The sequence below is a fragment of the Saccopteryx bilineata genome, chromosome 1 (genome assembly GCF_036850765.1).
Source record: "Saccopteryx bilineata isolate mSacBil1 chromosome 1, mSacBil1_pri_phased_curated, whole genome shotgun sequence".
NCBI lineage: Eukaryota > Metazoa > Chordata > Mammalia > Chiroptera > Emballonuridae > Saccopteryx > Saccopteryx bilineata.
In genome coordinates this window covers 225,561,820-225,575,882 of record NC_089490.1, presented here as the reverse complement: position 1 = coordinate 225,575,882, position 14,063 = coordinate 225,561,820, and the positions used below count along the sequence as shown (strand labels likewise).

General features: G+C 41.3%; 1 protein-coding gene across 1 annotated transcript in view; it reads left to right on the top strand.

Annotated features, from left to right (window-relative positions):
- The window catches only part of SMYD3 (SET and MYND domain containing 3), a 790,876-nt gene continuing 776,813 nt past the window's right edge, over positions 1 to 14,063 (top strand). The window contains exon 1 of the mRNA XM_066253500.1: positions 1 to 232. Within this exon, the coding sequence (XP_066109597.1) occupies positions 69 to 232 (164 nt within the window). The 5' untranslated portion in view covers positions 1 to 68. The remainder of the gene's footprint in view (positions 233 to 14,063) is intronic.

The following is a 14,063-nucleotide window of genomic DNA, read 5'->3' as shown; positions in this document are numbered from 1 at the left end:
CTCCCGGCGGCCCGCGAGAAGCTAGCTGCGGGTTGCGGCTGCCTTCTGAGGTTCGGAGCTGCGGCAGGATGGAGCCGCTGAAGGTGGAAAAGTTCAGCACCACCGACAAGGGAAACGGGCTGCGCGCTGTGGCGCCTCTGCGGCCGGGAGAGCTGCTCTTCCGTTCTGATCCCTTGGCATACACGGTATGCAAGGGGAGTCGTGGAGTCGTCTGCGACCGCTGTCTCCTCGGGTACGTACGAAGCGTCCTAGTCCCATCAGTGCGGTCCGAACACAGCCCGCCCCGGGACCGTGCCCGGCCGGGGCTGCAGCGGGGCCCGGCGATGCTGCCGAGGTGCGCAGCCCTGCACTCTTCCTCTCATGCGGTTCCTGGGGGCGCGTCGCGGCTGACGGATTCCGCCGGGCCACCTCGGGCTGCCGTGCGGGATGTGTGTAAGGGGTTGTCCGTCCCAGGCTCTGTCCCTGCAGCTCTGCAGAGCCGAGATGGACTCACTAACATCCACCACCTCCTGGACTGCGGTAGGAATTGGGGAGAGCTGGTGGAGCAGACTTAAGGGGAAGCATTGGGCCGGGGGGGGGGGGGTAATCTCGCTGGGGAACAAGAAGTCTGTCCTGCGGGACAGGTTTCATTAGTGTGGCTGTGGAAATCGCAGTTGGCGGGGGAGGAGGTCGGTGGGAGTAGGGTGGTATAAATCAGGCTCACAGCTGATGCTCCGGCAGGAGAGCACCACCAGGCTTGCAGGAGGTGGAAGAATCTTAGTTTTAGGGAGACACTTTCTATGGTTCCTGTTCTGTTTTGCCTGAAGATGATTGGGATATTCTGGAGATTCCTTAAACTGGAAACACAACTACAGTGTATCAAGTACTGAAATAGACATGCAATATACTGTGCCGTGGGAGCCTGAGTTAGTAAGGCTCCATGGTGTGCTTTGCGTTTAAACGCTGTGCAGGCAAAACTAACCTAGATGGGAGAATTCGTGTTTTATAAGCCTGGAAGTACTGGGCCAATGCAAAGTGTTATGCGCAAGCAATTTATTGAAATATGTGTTCAAGCAACAAATGTTATTGAGAAAAGCTCCGATGATTTTTTTTTCCATCACTGCTCTTCCAGACCCATTTAGCCTGGTATTTGGTTGAATGAAAGTAAGTGCAAAGCTTGACCATTAATCTTACTATGTCCTTATTGGATTCATAATTGAGGAATTTATTTAATTTTGTACTCTAAAGTTACCAAATAATATTTTTATCTGTTGTTTCCTGAAGTAACTGTTAACAGCAACAACAAAAATTTTGAGAGAAAGCTTTGAAATTTTTGTAAACTTTGTGGTTGAAGACCATTCATTCTTTTCAGGACTTGACTTTTGGCTGAAGGTTCTGACAATCGAAAGTCATAGATCTTTGATTCTCATTCAGGCAAATTAGAGAAAGTTGGGCTCTTTATCTTGTTAAATCCTTTGGGGGTGTATCTACAGTTTGAATGTAATCCAAAGTAGAGACTTACTGTTTCTTAAATCCTATGACAGTAATTGTGGAATATGTGTGTCATCTTGTAGATAAAAATCAGGCTACTAAGTTACTTAGTAGTTGGAATAGAAGAGTTTTGGAATGAATACTTGATGACAAATTATTCAATGAATTATCAAAGCTGGACTTGAATCATATGACTGGTGGAATCATCGTTTTCCAAAATCGACTACACAAATCAAGCTGTTTGTAGGTGGGATGCATTTAAAAAAAATTATTGATTGACTTTTAGAGAGAGAGAGAGAGACAGACAGACAGACACATTGATCTGTTGTTCCATTGATTCATTGGTTGATTTTTATATGTGCCCTGACTGGGGATCGAACCTACAACCTTGGCATATGGGGACGATGGTGAACTACCCAGCCAGGGCAGGATGCTTCTCGATTTACTACATTATTTTATTACTTCTATTACTCATCTTTTTTTAATTTGCAAGACTGTTATGATTTAAGCAAAAAAAAAAAAAAAAAAAAAAAAAGGAATTTCATAGACGAATACTGAAGAATTCTTACCATTGCTTTAAAGTCCGGAGGAAACACGACTCTGGAAATGGGCAGGAACCAAGGAAAGTTCCACAGTCAGAATTGTGCTTTAGAAGTAGGTGAGGTTGGGACTTGGGGAGTATGTCATTTCTGATGCTGTCTGTTAGCACTGGGTTCTGCAGCATGTATCACCAACACCCATGCCGTTGGACCCCAGCAGCTGCTTCTCGCTGCCACTGCCTCTGCTGCTGCTTGTGAAACTAGTTATTGTTGGAAAGTTGCTTTCTCAACCGTATTTCTTTTTTCTTTTTCTTTTTTTTTTTTTTGTATTTTTCTGAAGCTGGAAACGGGGAGAGACAGTCAGACAGACTCCCGCATGCGCCCCATCGGGATCCACCTGGCACGCCCACCAGGGGCGATGCTCTGCCCACCAGGGGGCGATGCTCTGCCCCTCCGGGGGGTCGCTCTGCCGAGACCAGAGCCGCTCTAGCGCCTGGGGCAGAGGCCAAGGAGCCATCCCCAGCACCCGGGCCATCTTTGCTCCAATGGAGCCTCGGCTGCGGGAGGGGAAGAGAGAGAGAGAGAGGAAGGAGGGGGTGGGGGTGGAGAAACAAATGGGCGCTTCTCCTATGTGCCCTGGCCGGGAATCGAACCTGGGTCCCCCGCACGCCAGTCTGACGCTCTACCGCTGAGCCAACCGGCCAGGGCCTCAACCGTATTTCTTTGTGATACTAGCTCTGACTCAGCATCCTCAGTGGGTGTCTTGGATTGGTTGAGCTTAGATCACTGCCTGCATCTGAGCTGCAAGGGAAGTTGAGAAGGTATTTGGGCTTTTAGGCTTTTAAGAAAGGAAACAGGCTCTACTTCCCACAGATATTACATGGTAGGAAAATCATCAAACATAAATATAGGAGAAGGGATATATATTAATACCAAGCACCCAAACAAAACAAACTAAAACAGATCCTGGTCGGTTGGCTCAGAGGATAGAGTGCTGGCCTGGCATGTGGATGTCTGGGGTTCCATTCCAGTCAGGTCACACATGAGAAGCGACCATCTGCTTCTTTCCTTCCCCCTCTCCCCCTTCTCTCCCTCTTCCCTTCCCGCAGCCAGTGGCTCTATTGGTTCAAGTGTCTGTCTCAGGCACTGAGGATAGCTCAGTTAATTTGAGTATCAGCTCCAGACAGGGTTGCCAGATGGATCTGGGTTGGGGCACATGCAGGAATCTGTCTCTCTATCTCCTCTCCTCTCAAAAAGAGAAAAAGAAAAAAGAAGGAAAAGAAAAACAAACATGGGAAATTTATACTGACACTTTTTTATTTAGTGCTTTACACACAAAATTTATTTGTACTTCTTTGGTTTTGGTTTGCTTTTGCACTTTTTTTTGTATTGCTAAGCTATAATTCAACTGGGCTGTGGCAGTAGGTGTTCCATTGAACCCTTCCTTCCTCTACAGCAGTTGTGTTTCTGAAATGCCTCGTTGAGAATCACTGCAGCCTGAAAATAGTGTTAGAGAAACCAAGCTTTAATGCATTGTTTTATACAGTTTTCTATTACTGAAAATCTGTCATTATGAGTGTTGGGAAAAGAGCTGTGTTAGGCTTGCTCCCTTGCACTTTGCATGATTAGTGTGTGAGCATGTGGCAGAGACACGTGTGTATAGCCTATATAAGGCTAAGGGTACCTTCCCTCAGGGCGATTTTCTCAGGTTGCTAGCTCACCACTGTTGTTTCCCTGATCCCTGGCCTGACACCCTGAGAAGTGGTTTCTCCCTGCCTGTTTGCTTGCACACCAGGGCGAGAATCTAATAAACAGGTATGGCCAACGCTTTCTGGCTCTGCAGTTACACTACTGTCTGCCCAAATCTAATGTGAACCTGCCTAGCCTCGGCCACTGGCATCACAGTGGGATCCACTTTCTGTGTTCCTTATCACCTTGTAAGTAAAATTTGTTTCTTTATGTATCATCAGTTTTGAAGTTGTTGAGAACAGAGATATATGTTGTAATTTTTGTAGCCTCAATGCCTAGCACATAGTATGCAATTAGTTTGTAGTATGAACGTCTAGCAGGATTGCCCTCTAGCTATTCTTGCCCTTCTGCTGTTTTCCATTTGAATTAAGAAATGGAACGACAATATTTGTAAAAGTTAACAGCAGTTCCATGGTGGGGGTAAGGGGGGAACCAAATATATAATATAAAAGAACAGGTGTTTATTACAATTACTTCATTGCTTTCCAAACGATTTATTGCCATCAGATTCTACCTCATTTCCTTTGGCCTTGGGTTGTTTTGATTCATGCCGTAGTTCTTGCATATTTATTTTTATTAAAGAGAAATTCAAACTTGCTTCATGGCTTTTCTTGCCTTTTTTTTTTTTCTTTTTCTGTTAATAAGGATTGGCTTCTTGTTTTTCATGTGAGTGGAAAAGAAAATGAAATATAAAATTAGGGAAAGATTAAGTGACAAATCATTACTAGAAATAACTTAATCCATTTTTAGTTCAAAGGAACTCAAAAGATTGACAGAGGGGTTATTTGTGCTATCTGGTTATTTTGGTAAATATAGCACATAAACTTCCATTGTAATTATTTTGGTTGTAGGTCTCCTCTCTACCCAAGGTAGTGACCTAAGTCTGGTATTCTTATATCCCTGTCTGAGGTCTAGAACACAGGAGACCCTAAGTGTTCAAGTTGTAAAGGGATAATGTTTTGGGGAGTTTTAAGACACTGTAAATTTGTTTTTTGTTTTCTAAACTTCCAAATTGCCTGCAGTTTCCATGTCAAGAGCTTCTTCTGGTGAACTCTAATAGTTTCTTCTGTAGGATAAAGAGGATATTTTTTCCAATATTAAGCCTGAACGTGAGGCTTAGTGCCTCCCCGGAGGAAAGAGGATGAATTGGAAGTGTTAAGTCCATCTTTCTTAACCCTGGTGAATTGTAGGAAGGAGGGAGACAGAGGTAGGGGAACAGACTATGAGAAATGTATGTTCTGGCCTGCCCTGTCTGGCCAAAGTTCTGAGGTTGAGGTGAGCATGTGAAATGAGCTGAGCAGACAATCAAAAGGAGAGGACTCTAGCGCTGCTCCTTATTTAGAATCTTGAGAGGAGATGGCTATGTAGGTTAGTGCTGTGCCAACATTGAATGCTATAGCACAGCAGTGGTAGAAGGAAGAGGATAGATCAGGGGTCGGGAACCTATGGCTTGCAAGCCAGATGTGGCTCTTTTTTTTTAAAATTTATTCATTATAGAGAGGGGAGAGAGAGTGAGAGAGAGAGAGAGAGAGAGAGAAGGGGGGAGGAGCAGGAAGCATCAACTTCCATATGTGCCTTGACCAGACAAGCCCAGGGTTTTGAACTGGCAACCTCAGCATTTCCAGGTTGACGCTTTATCCACTGCACCACCACAGGTCAGGCCAGATGTGGCTCTTTTGATGGCTGCATCTGGCTCACAGACAACTCTTTAATTAAAAAAATAATGTTAAAAATATAAAACATTCTTGTGTATTATCCATTCATTTCCTACTGCTCATGTTCATGGTTGCAGGTGGCTAGAGCCAATCACAGCTGTCCTCCAGGACAAACCAAATTTTTATTGGATGATGATTAATGTACACGGGTCATTGTATGGTCTTACAGAATTTCATTTAAAAATATGTGGCGTTCATGGCTCTCTCAGCCAAAAGGGTACCTGACCCCTGGGATAGATAGATGAGTCTCTGGTAGTGGGGGATTCCAAAATGCTTTTACACCATTGTGAGGGATGTGGAGGAGCTTAACTGTCTGGTGGAATAGCAGGCATCATGACAAAGGACTGTGTGACTCTAGACTAAAGGTTAGGAACATGAGTACCAGAGATTGGAGCCAGCATGAAGATGGGATGATACTAGTCCAGCCATGGCACTTATTTACCTCCTTGTAGCAGAGACCAGTGGATTCACAGAGACACCAAGATCCAAGGTTGTCTTCCCACCATGAGGATGTCCCATAAACCCTATTTGGAAAACTTTACCTGAAAGCAACTATTTAAATCATCTCTAGTTAAGAGTTAAACTTAAATGTTTGAATGTTAACTGAAAGAGACTGAGATATTCTGTGCCTTACCTTGTGTACTACTTCACTTAGTTCTTATAACGCTAAAAAAGCATCTATTGTGCTTCATAAGCATCAGTATGGACCAGAGAGCATGCTCCACTTGCTGTAGGAGTCTAAATTGATACTGCTCCTTGGGAGGGCAGTGTTAGTACCTATCAAACATGAGCACTGTTTTCCTGATTCTCCTTTTGGGATTCTGATGGAAATACAAATAACAGTGTTTGCGCAGGGATAGTTAACACAGCCTTTTGGTAATTTAAAAAAAGAGGAGAATTTTAATGTCCATTAAAAGATGACTGGTTAAATTATGGTGCGGCCACATTATAGGATACCATCTAGCTGTTAAAACTATAATGGGCCCTGACCTGAAGATGGCAGCAGAGTAGGCAGACGCACAGAATCCCAGCTCTCACCACCAAACTGGAATACAAATCAATTGAGAAACAATCAGCGTGAAAAACCAACTCTGGACTACAAGAACAACTCTCAAAAACCAAGGAGCAAAGAAGAAGCCACAACAAACCTGGTAGAGAGCGCCTGAATCTCCCCAGCTTACAGGAAGGGAGAGGGGGAGTAAGGCTTAGAGCCCAGAGGGGCTCTCACTCCAGGGTAAAGAGCAGAAAATACTGCTCACAGCCACTTGCCTGGCGACCAGGGGGCAAGGTGTGTTGAAAAAACTGGCTTATCTTCCAAGTGGAAAGGGGAGAGAGAGGGAAAGACGGTGAGGGGCAGAGGAATGCAGAGGACAACCTTAAAAGCTGACTCATCCAGTGCTGGAAGCGGCCATAGCTGGGAGAGGGACTGACCCTTCCACAAAACAAAAGACTAAATTGTTTCTGGATCACAGATCTCCAGATATCTCTCCAGTTCCAATCAGCACAAGAAGACACAGCTGAAAACAAGAAGTGGGGAGGAGGGGCAGTAACTCAGGTCTCCATGGATATCTGAGATACCCCTCCCCCTACTGAAGCTGAGAAAACACTCTGCCCCCCAGAGAGATTAATTGCCTGAAGAGGCCTTCAGAGTCTCAGGTTACACCCACCTCATTCCTGGATACAGTTTCAAGGAAGCCCCCTGCTGAGATCAGTAAACAAGAATATCACCTGTTAAGAAAACAAACAAATCAAGACTTCAAAGCGGCCCAAATCAAAAGTGGATTACAAATAATAGCTGATGCCAACCCAAGAAGACCTAGAAATAACACAATTGAAAACTGGAGGCAGACAACACCAAGCCTAGACTCAACCGGCTCTACAAACAAAACACCCAAACACAGATATAATGAGAAGACAAAAAAGTGCAATCCAAATGAAACCACAAGAGAAACATCCAGAAAATGAACTGAGTGATATGGAAATAACCAAACTTCTGGATGCGGAGTTCAAAATAATGATTGTAAGGATGCTTAGGGATCTTAGAACACTAATGGATAGTCATTACAAACACCTAAATAAAGAAATAGCAAGTATAAAAAAGGATATTGAAATATTAAAAAAGACTCAGTCGGAGATGACAAATAACATATCAGAAATGAAGACCACAATGGAAGGAATTAAAAACAGGATGGATAGAGCTGAAGATTGAATCAGTGTGTTGGAGGACAACTTGAATGAAGGCAAGAAAGCAGAGAAGAAAAAAGAAAAGAGACTCAAAAAGTCTGAGGAAACTCTTAGAGAGCTCTGTGACAACATGAAGAGAAATAACATCTGCATCATAGGGGTTCCTGAAGAAGAAGAGAAAGAACAAGGGATAGAGACTTTGTTCAATCATATCATAGCTGAAAACTTCCCTAAATTAATGCAGGAGAACCTCTCACAACTTCAAGAAGCACAGAGAACTCCATTAAAGAGAAACCCAAAGAAACCTACACCAAGACACTTCATAATTAAAATACCAAAGTTAAGAGATAAAGAGAAAATATTAAAAGCTGCAAGAGAGAAAAAAAGCTATCACCTACAAGGGAGCCCCCATAAGGATGACATCTGACCTCTCAACAGAAACACTTGAGGCCAGAAGGGAATGGCAAGAAATATTCAAAGTAATGCAAAACAAGAACCTACAACCAAGACTACTTTATCCAGCAAGGCTATCACTTAAAATTGAAGAAGAAATAAAAAGTTTCCCAGACAAAAAAATCCTCAAAGAATTCATTACAACCAAACCAATGCTGCAGGAAATGTTAAGGGGCATGGTGTAAACAGATCAAAGTGGGAAAAGAATATAGCAAGAAAGGAATACAGCTTTAAAGAAGAAAATGGCAATAAACAACTACATATCAATAATAACTTTAAATGTAAATGAATTAAATGATCCAATCAAAAGACATAGGGTAGCTGCATGGATAAGAAAACAGAACCCATACATATGCTGTCTACAAGAGACACACCTTAAAACAAAAGATGCACATAGATTGAAGGTAAAAGGATGGAAAAAAACATTAAATGCAAATGGAAATGAAAAAAAAAGCTGGGGTAGCAATACTTATATCAGACAAAATGGACTTTAAAACAAAGGATATAGTAAGAGATAAAGAAGGTCACTACATAATGATAAAGGGAATAATCCAACAGGAAGATATAACTATTATAAGTATCTATGCACCTAATATAGGATCACCTAAATATATAAAGCAGATTTTAATGGATATAAAGGGTGAGGTCAACAGCATTACTGTAAAAGTAGGGGATTTCAATACCTCACTAACATCACTGCACAGATCCTCAAGAAAGAAAATTAACAAAGAAACAGCAGACTTAAAGGACACACTAGATCAACTCGATTTAATAGATATCTTCAGAACCTTTCACCCTAAAGCAGCAGAATATACATTCTTTTCAAGTGCTCATGGTACATTCTCTAGGATAGACCACATGTTAGGGCACAAAAGTGGCCTCAACAAATTTAAGAAAATTGAAATCATATCAAGCACTTTCTCTGATCACAATGGCATGAAACTAGAAATGAACCACAACAGAAAAGCTCAATAATTCTCAAACACATGGAAACTAAATAGCAGATTGTTTGATAATGAATGGATTAAGAATGAGATCAAAGAAGAAATAAAAAAATCCCTAGAAACGAATGTCAACAAGCATGCAACAACTCAAAATCTATGGGACACAGCAAAAGCAGTACTGAAAGGGAAGTTCATAGCACTACAGGCACACTTTAATACACTAGAAAAAGTTCAAATAAACAACTTAATCATGCATCTAGAAGAACTAGAAAAAGAACAGCAAGTAAAGCCCAAATGTAGTAGAAGGAAGGAAACAATAAAGATCAGAGCAGAAATAAATGACATAGAGGCTAAAGAAACAATACAGAGGATCAGTGAAACTAGGAACTGGTTCTTTGAAAAGGTAAACAAGATCGATGAACTTTTAACTAGACTCACCAAGAAAAAAAGAGAGAGGACTCAAATAAAATTAGAAATGAGAGTGGAGAAATAACAACTGACACAACAGAAATACAAAATATTGTAAGAAAATACTATGAAGAACTGTATTCCAAAAAAACTAGACAACTTAGATGAAATGGACAAATTTCTTGCAACATATAATTTTCCAAAAATCAATCTGGAAGAATCAGAAAACCTGAACAGACCATTATACCAAATGAGATCGAAACAGTTACCAAAAACTCCCAACAAAGAAAAGTCCGGGGCCTGATGGCTTCACAAGTAAATTCTACCAAATATTCAAAGAAGAACTAACTCCTATCCTCAAGCTATTTCAAAAAATTCAAGGGGAAGGAAGACTTCCAAGCTCCTTTTATGAGGTGAGCATAATTCTGATTCCAAAACCAGGCAAAGACAACACAAAGAAAGAAAATTATAGGCCAATATCCCTGATGAATATAGATGCTAAAATCCTCAACAAAATATTAGCAAACCGAATCCAACAATATATGGAAAAAATCATACACCATGATCAAGTGGGATTTATTCTGGGGAGGCAAGGCTGGTACAATATTCGCAAATCAATCAATATGATTCATCACATAAAAGGAAGGAGAAAAACCACATAATAATTACAATAAATGCAGAAAAAGCATTTGATAAAATCCAGCACCCATTCATGATCTAATCTCTCAGCAAAGTGGGAATACAGAGAACATCCCTCAACATGATAAAGGCCATCTATGACAAACCCACAGCCAACATCATACTCAATGGGCTTAAATTAAAAGCAATCCCCTTAAGATCAGGAACAAAGCAGGGGTGCCCTCTTTCACCACTCTTATTCAACATAGTCCTGGAAGTCCTAGCCACAGCAGTCAGAGAAGAAGAAGAAATAAAAGGCATTCATGTTGGAAAAGAAAAGGTAAAGCTATCATTATTTGCAGATGATATGATATTGTATATAGAAAACCCTAGAGTCTCAGTCAAAAAACGACTGGATTTTATAAATGAATTCAGCAAAGTGGCAGGATATAAAATTAATACTCAGAAATCAGAGGCATTGTTATACGCCAATGAGCAGTCAGAAAGAAAAATTAAGGAAACAATTCCCTTCCTATTACAACCAAAAAAATAAAGTACCTAAGAGTAAATTTAACCAAGGAGACTAAAGACTTGTGCTCGGAAAATTACAAAACATTGATAAAAGAAATCAAGGAAGATACAAACGAGTGGAAGCATATACCGTGCTCATGGTTAGGAAGAATAAACATCATTAAAATGTCTATGTTACCCAAAGCAATCTATAAATTCAATGCAATACCAATTAAAATACCAATGACATACTTCAAAGATATAGATCACGTATTCCAAAAATTTATATGGAACCAAAAGTGAACACGAATAGCCTCAGCAATCTTAAAAAAGAAGAATAAAGGGGGAGGTATCACACTTCCTGATATCAAAGGCTACTGTATTATTATACTACAAGGCTACTGTACTCATAACAGTCTGGTACTGGCTTAAGAACAGGCATATAGATCAATGGAACAGAACAGAGAACCCAAAAATAAACCAACACTTTATGGACAATTGATATTTGACAAAGGAGGTAACTGCATACAATGAAGTAAGGACAGTCTTTTTAACAAATGGTATTGGGAAAATTGGACAGCTACTTGTGAAAAAATGAAGCTAGAGCACCAACTTACACCATTCACAAAAATAAACTCAAAATGGATAAAAGATTTAAATGTAAGGCGTGAAACCATAAGAATCTTAGAAGAAAACATAGGCAGTAATCTCTCCGACATCTCTCGGAGCAATATATTTGCTGATTTATCTCCATGGGGAAGTGAAATAAAAGACAGGATAAGCAAATGGGACTATATCAAACTAAAAAGCTTTTGCACAGCTAAAGACAATAAGAACAGAATAAAATGACAAACTACACAATGAGAGAACATATTTGACAATACATCTGATAAGGGGTTAATAACCAAAATTTATAAAGAACTTATAAATCTCAACCCCAGGAACACAATCCAATCAAAAAATGGGGAAAAGAAATGAATAGACACTTCTCCTAAGAGGATATACAGATGGCCAATAGGTATATGAAAAAATTCTCAACATCATTAATCATTAGAGAAATGCAAATTAAAACCACAATGAGATATCACCTCACACCAGTCAGAATGGCGCTCATCAACAAAACAACACAGAATAAGTGCTGGCAAGGATGTGGAGAAAAGGGAACCCTCCTGCACTGCTGGTGGGAATGCAGACAGGTGTAGCCTCTGTGGAAAACAGTATGGAGATTCCTCCAAAAATTGAAAGTCAAACTGCCTTTTGACACAGCTATCCCACTTTTAGGAATATACCCCAAGAATAGGATAGACCTGCTCCGAAAGGAGAAATGCACCCCCATGTTTATGGCAGCATTGTTCACAATAGCGAAGATCTGGAAACAGCCCAAGTGTGTGTCAGAGGATGAGTGGATTAAAAAGCTTTGGTACATATATACTGTGGAATACTACTCATCCATAAGAAATGATGACATCGGATCATTTATAACAACATGGATGAACTTGATAACATTATACGGAGTAAAATAAGTAAATGAGAAAAAACTAAGAACTATATGAATCCATACATAGATGGGACATAAAAATGAGACTCAGAGACATGGAGAAGAGTGTGATGGTAACGGGGGGGGGGGGGGGCGGGGGTGTAGGGGGGGATGGGGCGAGGAAGGAGAGGGGGTGGGGGAAGGGGAGGGGCACAAAGAAAATCAGATAGAATGTGACGGAAAACAATTTGACTTTGGGTGAGGGGTATACAGCATAATCAAATGTCAAAATAATCTGGAGATGTTTTCTGTGAACATATGTACCCTGATTTATCAATGTCACTGCATTAAATTTAATAATAAAAAAAAGAAAAAAGTATAATGGATCTCTCTGTACAGATGTAAATGGAAGTTCATAAATATTGCTGGGTGAATAAAGTTGTAGAACAATGTATTTTAAATGAGTATAGAAAAGATCTGGAAGAATGTCCCAGAATTCTAATATGATTATTTCTGGAGAATGGGATTTCCGGGAGGGGGTGTGGATATTTTTGTACTTGATATTTTTGTGTTTCCCTCCTAAATAAGCTTGTATCATTTTTGTAATTGCAGATTTAAAAAAAAAATTTAGGAAGTCTTTTTAAAACTTTTGTTTCATTTGAAATTGTATAACGGGATGTGTGCTGCTTGGGATGAAGATAGCCTTTGAAATGCTTGGCAGGTATGCCTTTTTTTTTTTTTTTTTTTTTCTGAAGCTGGAAACGGGGAGAGACAGTCAGACAGACTCCCGCATGCGCCCGACTGGGATCCATCCGGCACGCCCACCAGGGGCGAAGCTCTGCCCACCAGGGGGCGATGCTCTGCCCCTTCGGGGTGTCGCTCTGTTGTGACCAGAGCCACTCTAGCGCCTGGGGCAGAGGCCAAGGAGTCATCCCCAGCGCCTGGGCCATCTTTGCTCCAATGGAGCCTTGGCTGCGGGAGGGGAAGAGAGAGACAGAGAGGAAGGAGGGAGTGGGGGTGGAGACGCAAATGGGAGCCTCTCCTATGTGCTCTGGCCGGGAATCGAACCCAGGTCCCCCGCACGCCAGGCCGACGCTCTACCGCTGAGCCAACCGGCCAGGGCCGGTATGCCTTTTTTTTTAACCTGACATGTGATTAGATCAAGAGTGAACTTCTTGCTAGAAGGTGAGCCAGTTCACTGGCTGTCCATTGGTTATAGGATTTGAACACAGAGAGGTAGAACTCCTGTAGATAGACCTCACAATTTCTCTGCTCTGCCTTTGCTTAAGTTGGGTTATTCAACGTTTCCTTGGTATTTCTGAGATATCACAATATTCTTTAGTAAACTTCAGTCATTTTCCTCAGGGTGCATATAAGAGGTCTACATTTCCCAGCCTCCTTGCAGTACGATTGGGGCCCTGTGACCTTGTTTTGGCCAGTTGGTGTGTGGGCTACAGGTTATACAAGCCATTTCTGCACCAGCTATAAAATAACCCATGCCATGTTCCCTGCTCTCTCTTACCTTGTCTTGATGACTGGAGGCTATCTTGATACGCTACTGAAGCCACCACAGTTCATCCCTTTTCAGCTATACACACCTCATTTAACCTTCATAAATGCAGTATTAGTTTTAGTTTACTGTTTAGATGAGTAAAGGCAGTTATAGTGGCTTTCACTTGGACTTTTATATAGTAATAGCCATTACTCTGTGGGTAAGCAAACAGGGTATTCTGACAGTTGCTGAGGATGTCTATTCTAACTCTGCATTTTAGAACTGGAGAAAAGAACCATAAGTTGGATTTGTGGACCTACTGGACCCACTATGGGATGAATCTGATCCCAAACTCCATTAATCTCCCAAATTTCATAAGCTATTTCTGAGCATTTAGAACAAATGCTATTTTGAGTTTTTAATAATTAACTTAAGTTCAGCACCAAAGGCCAGTAATGCCCCCAAAGTTTGGTTATGTCCTCTTCCCCAGTTTAAAGTCATTTT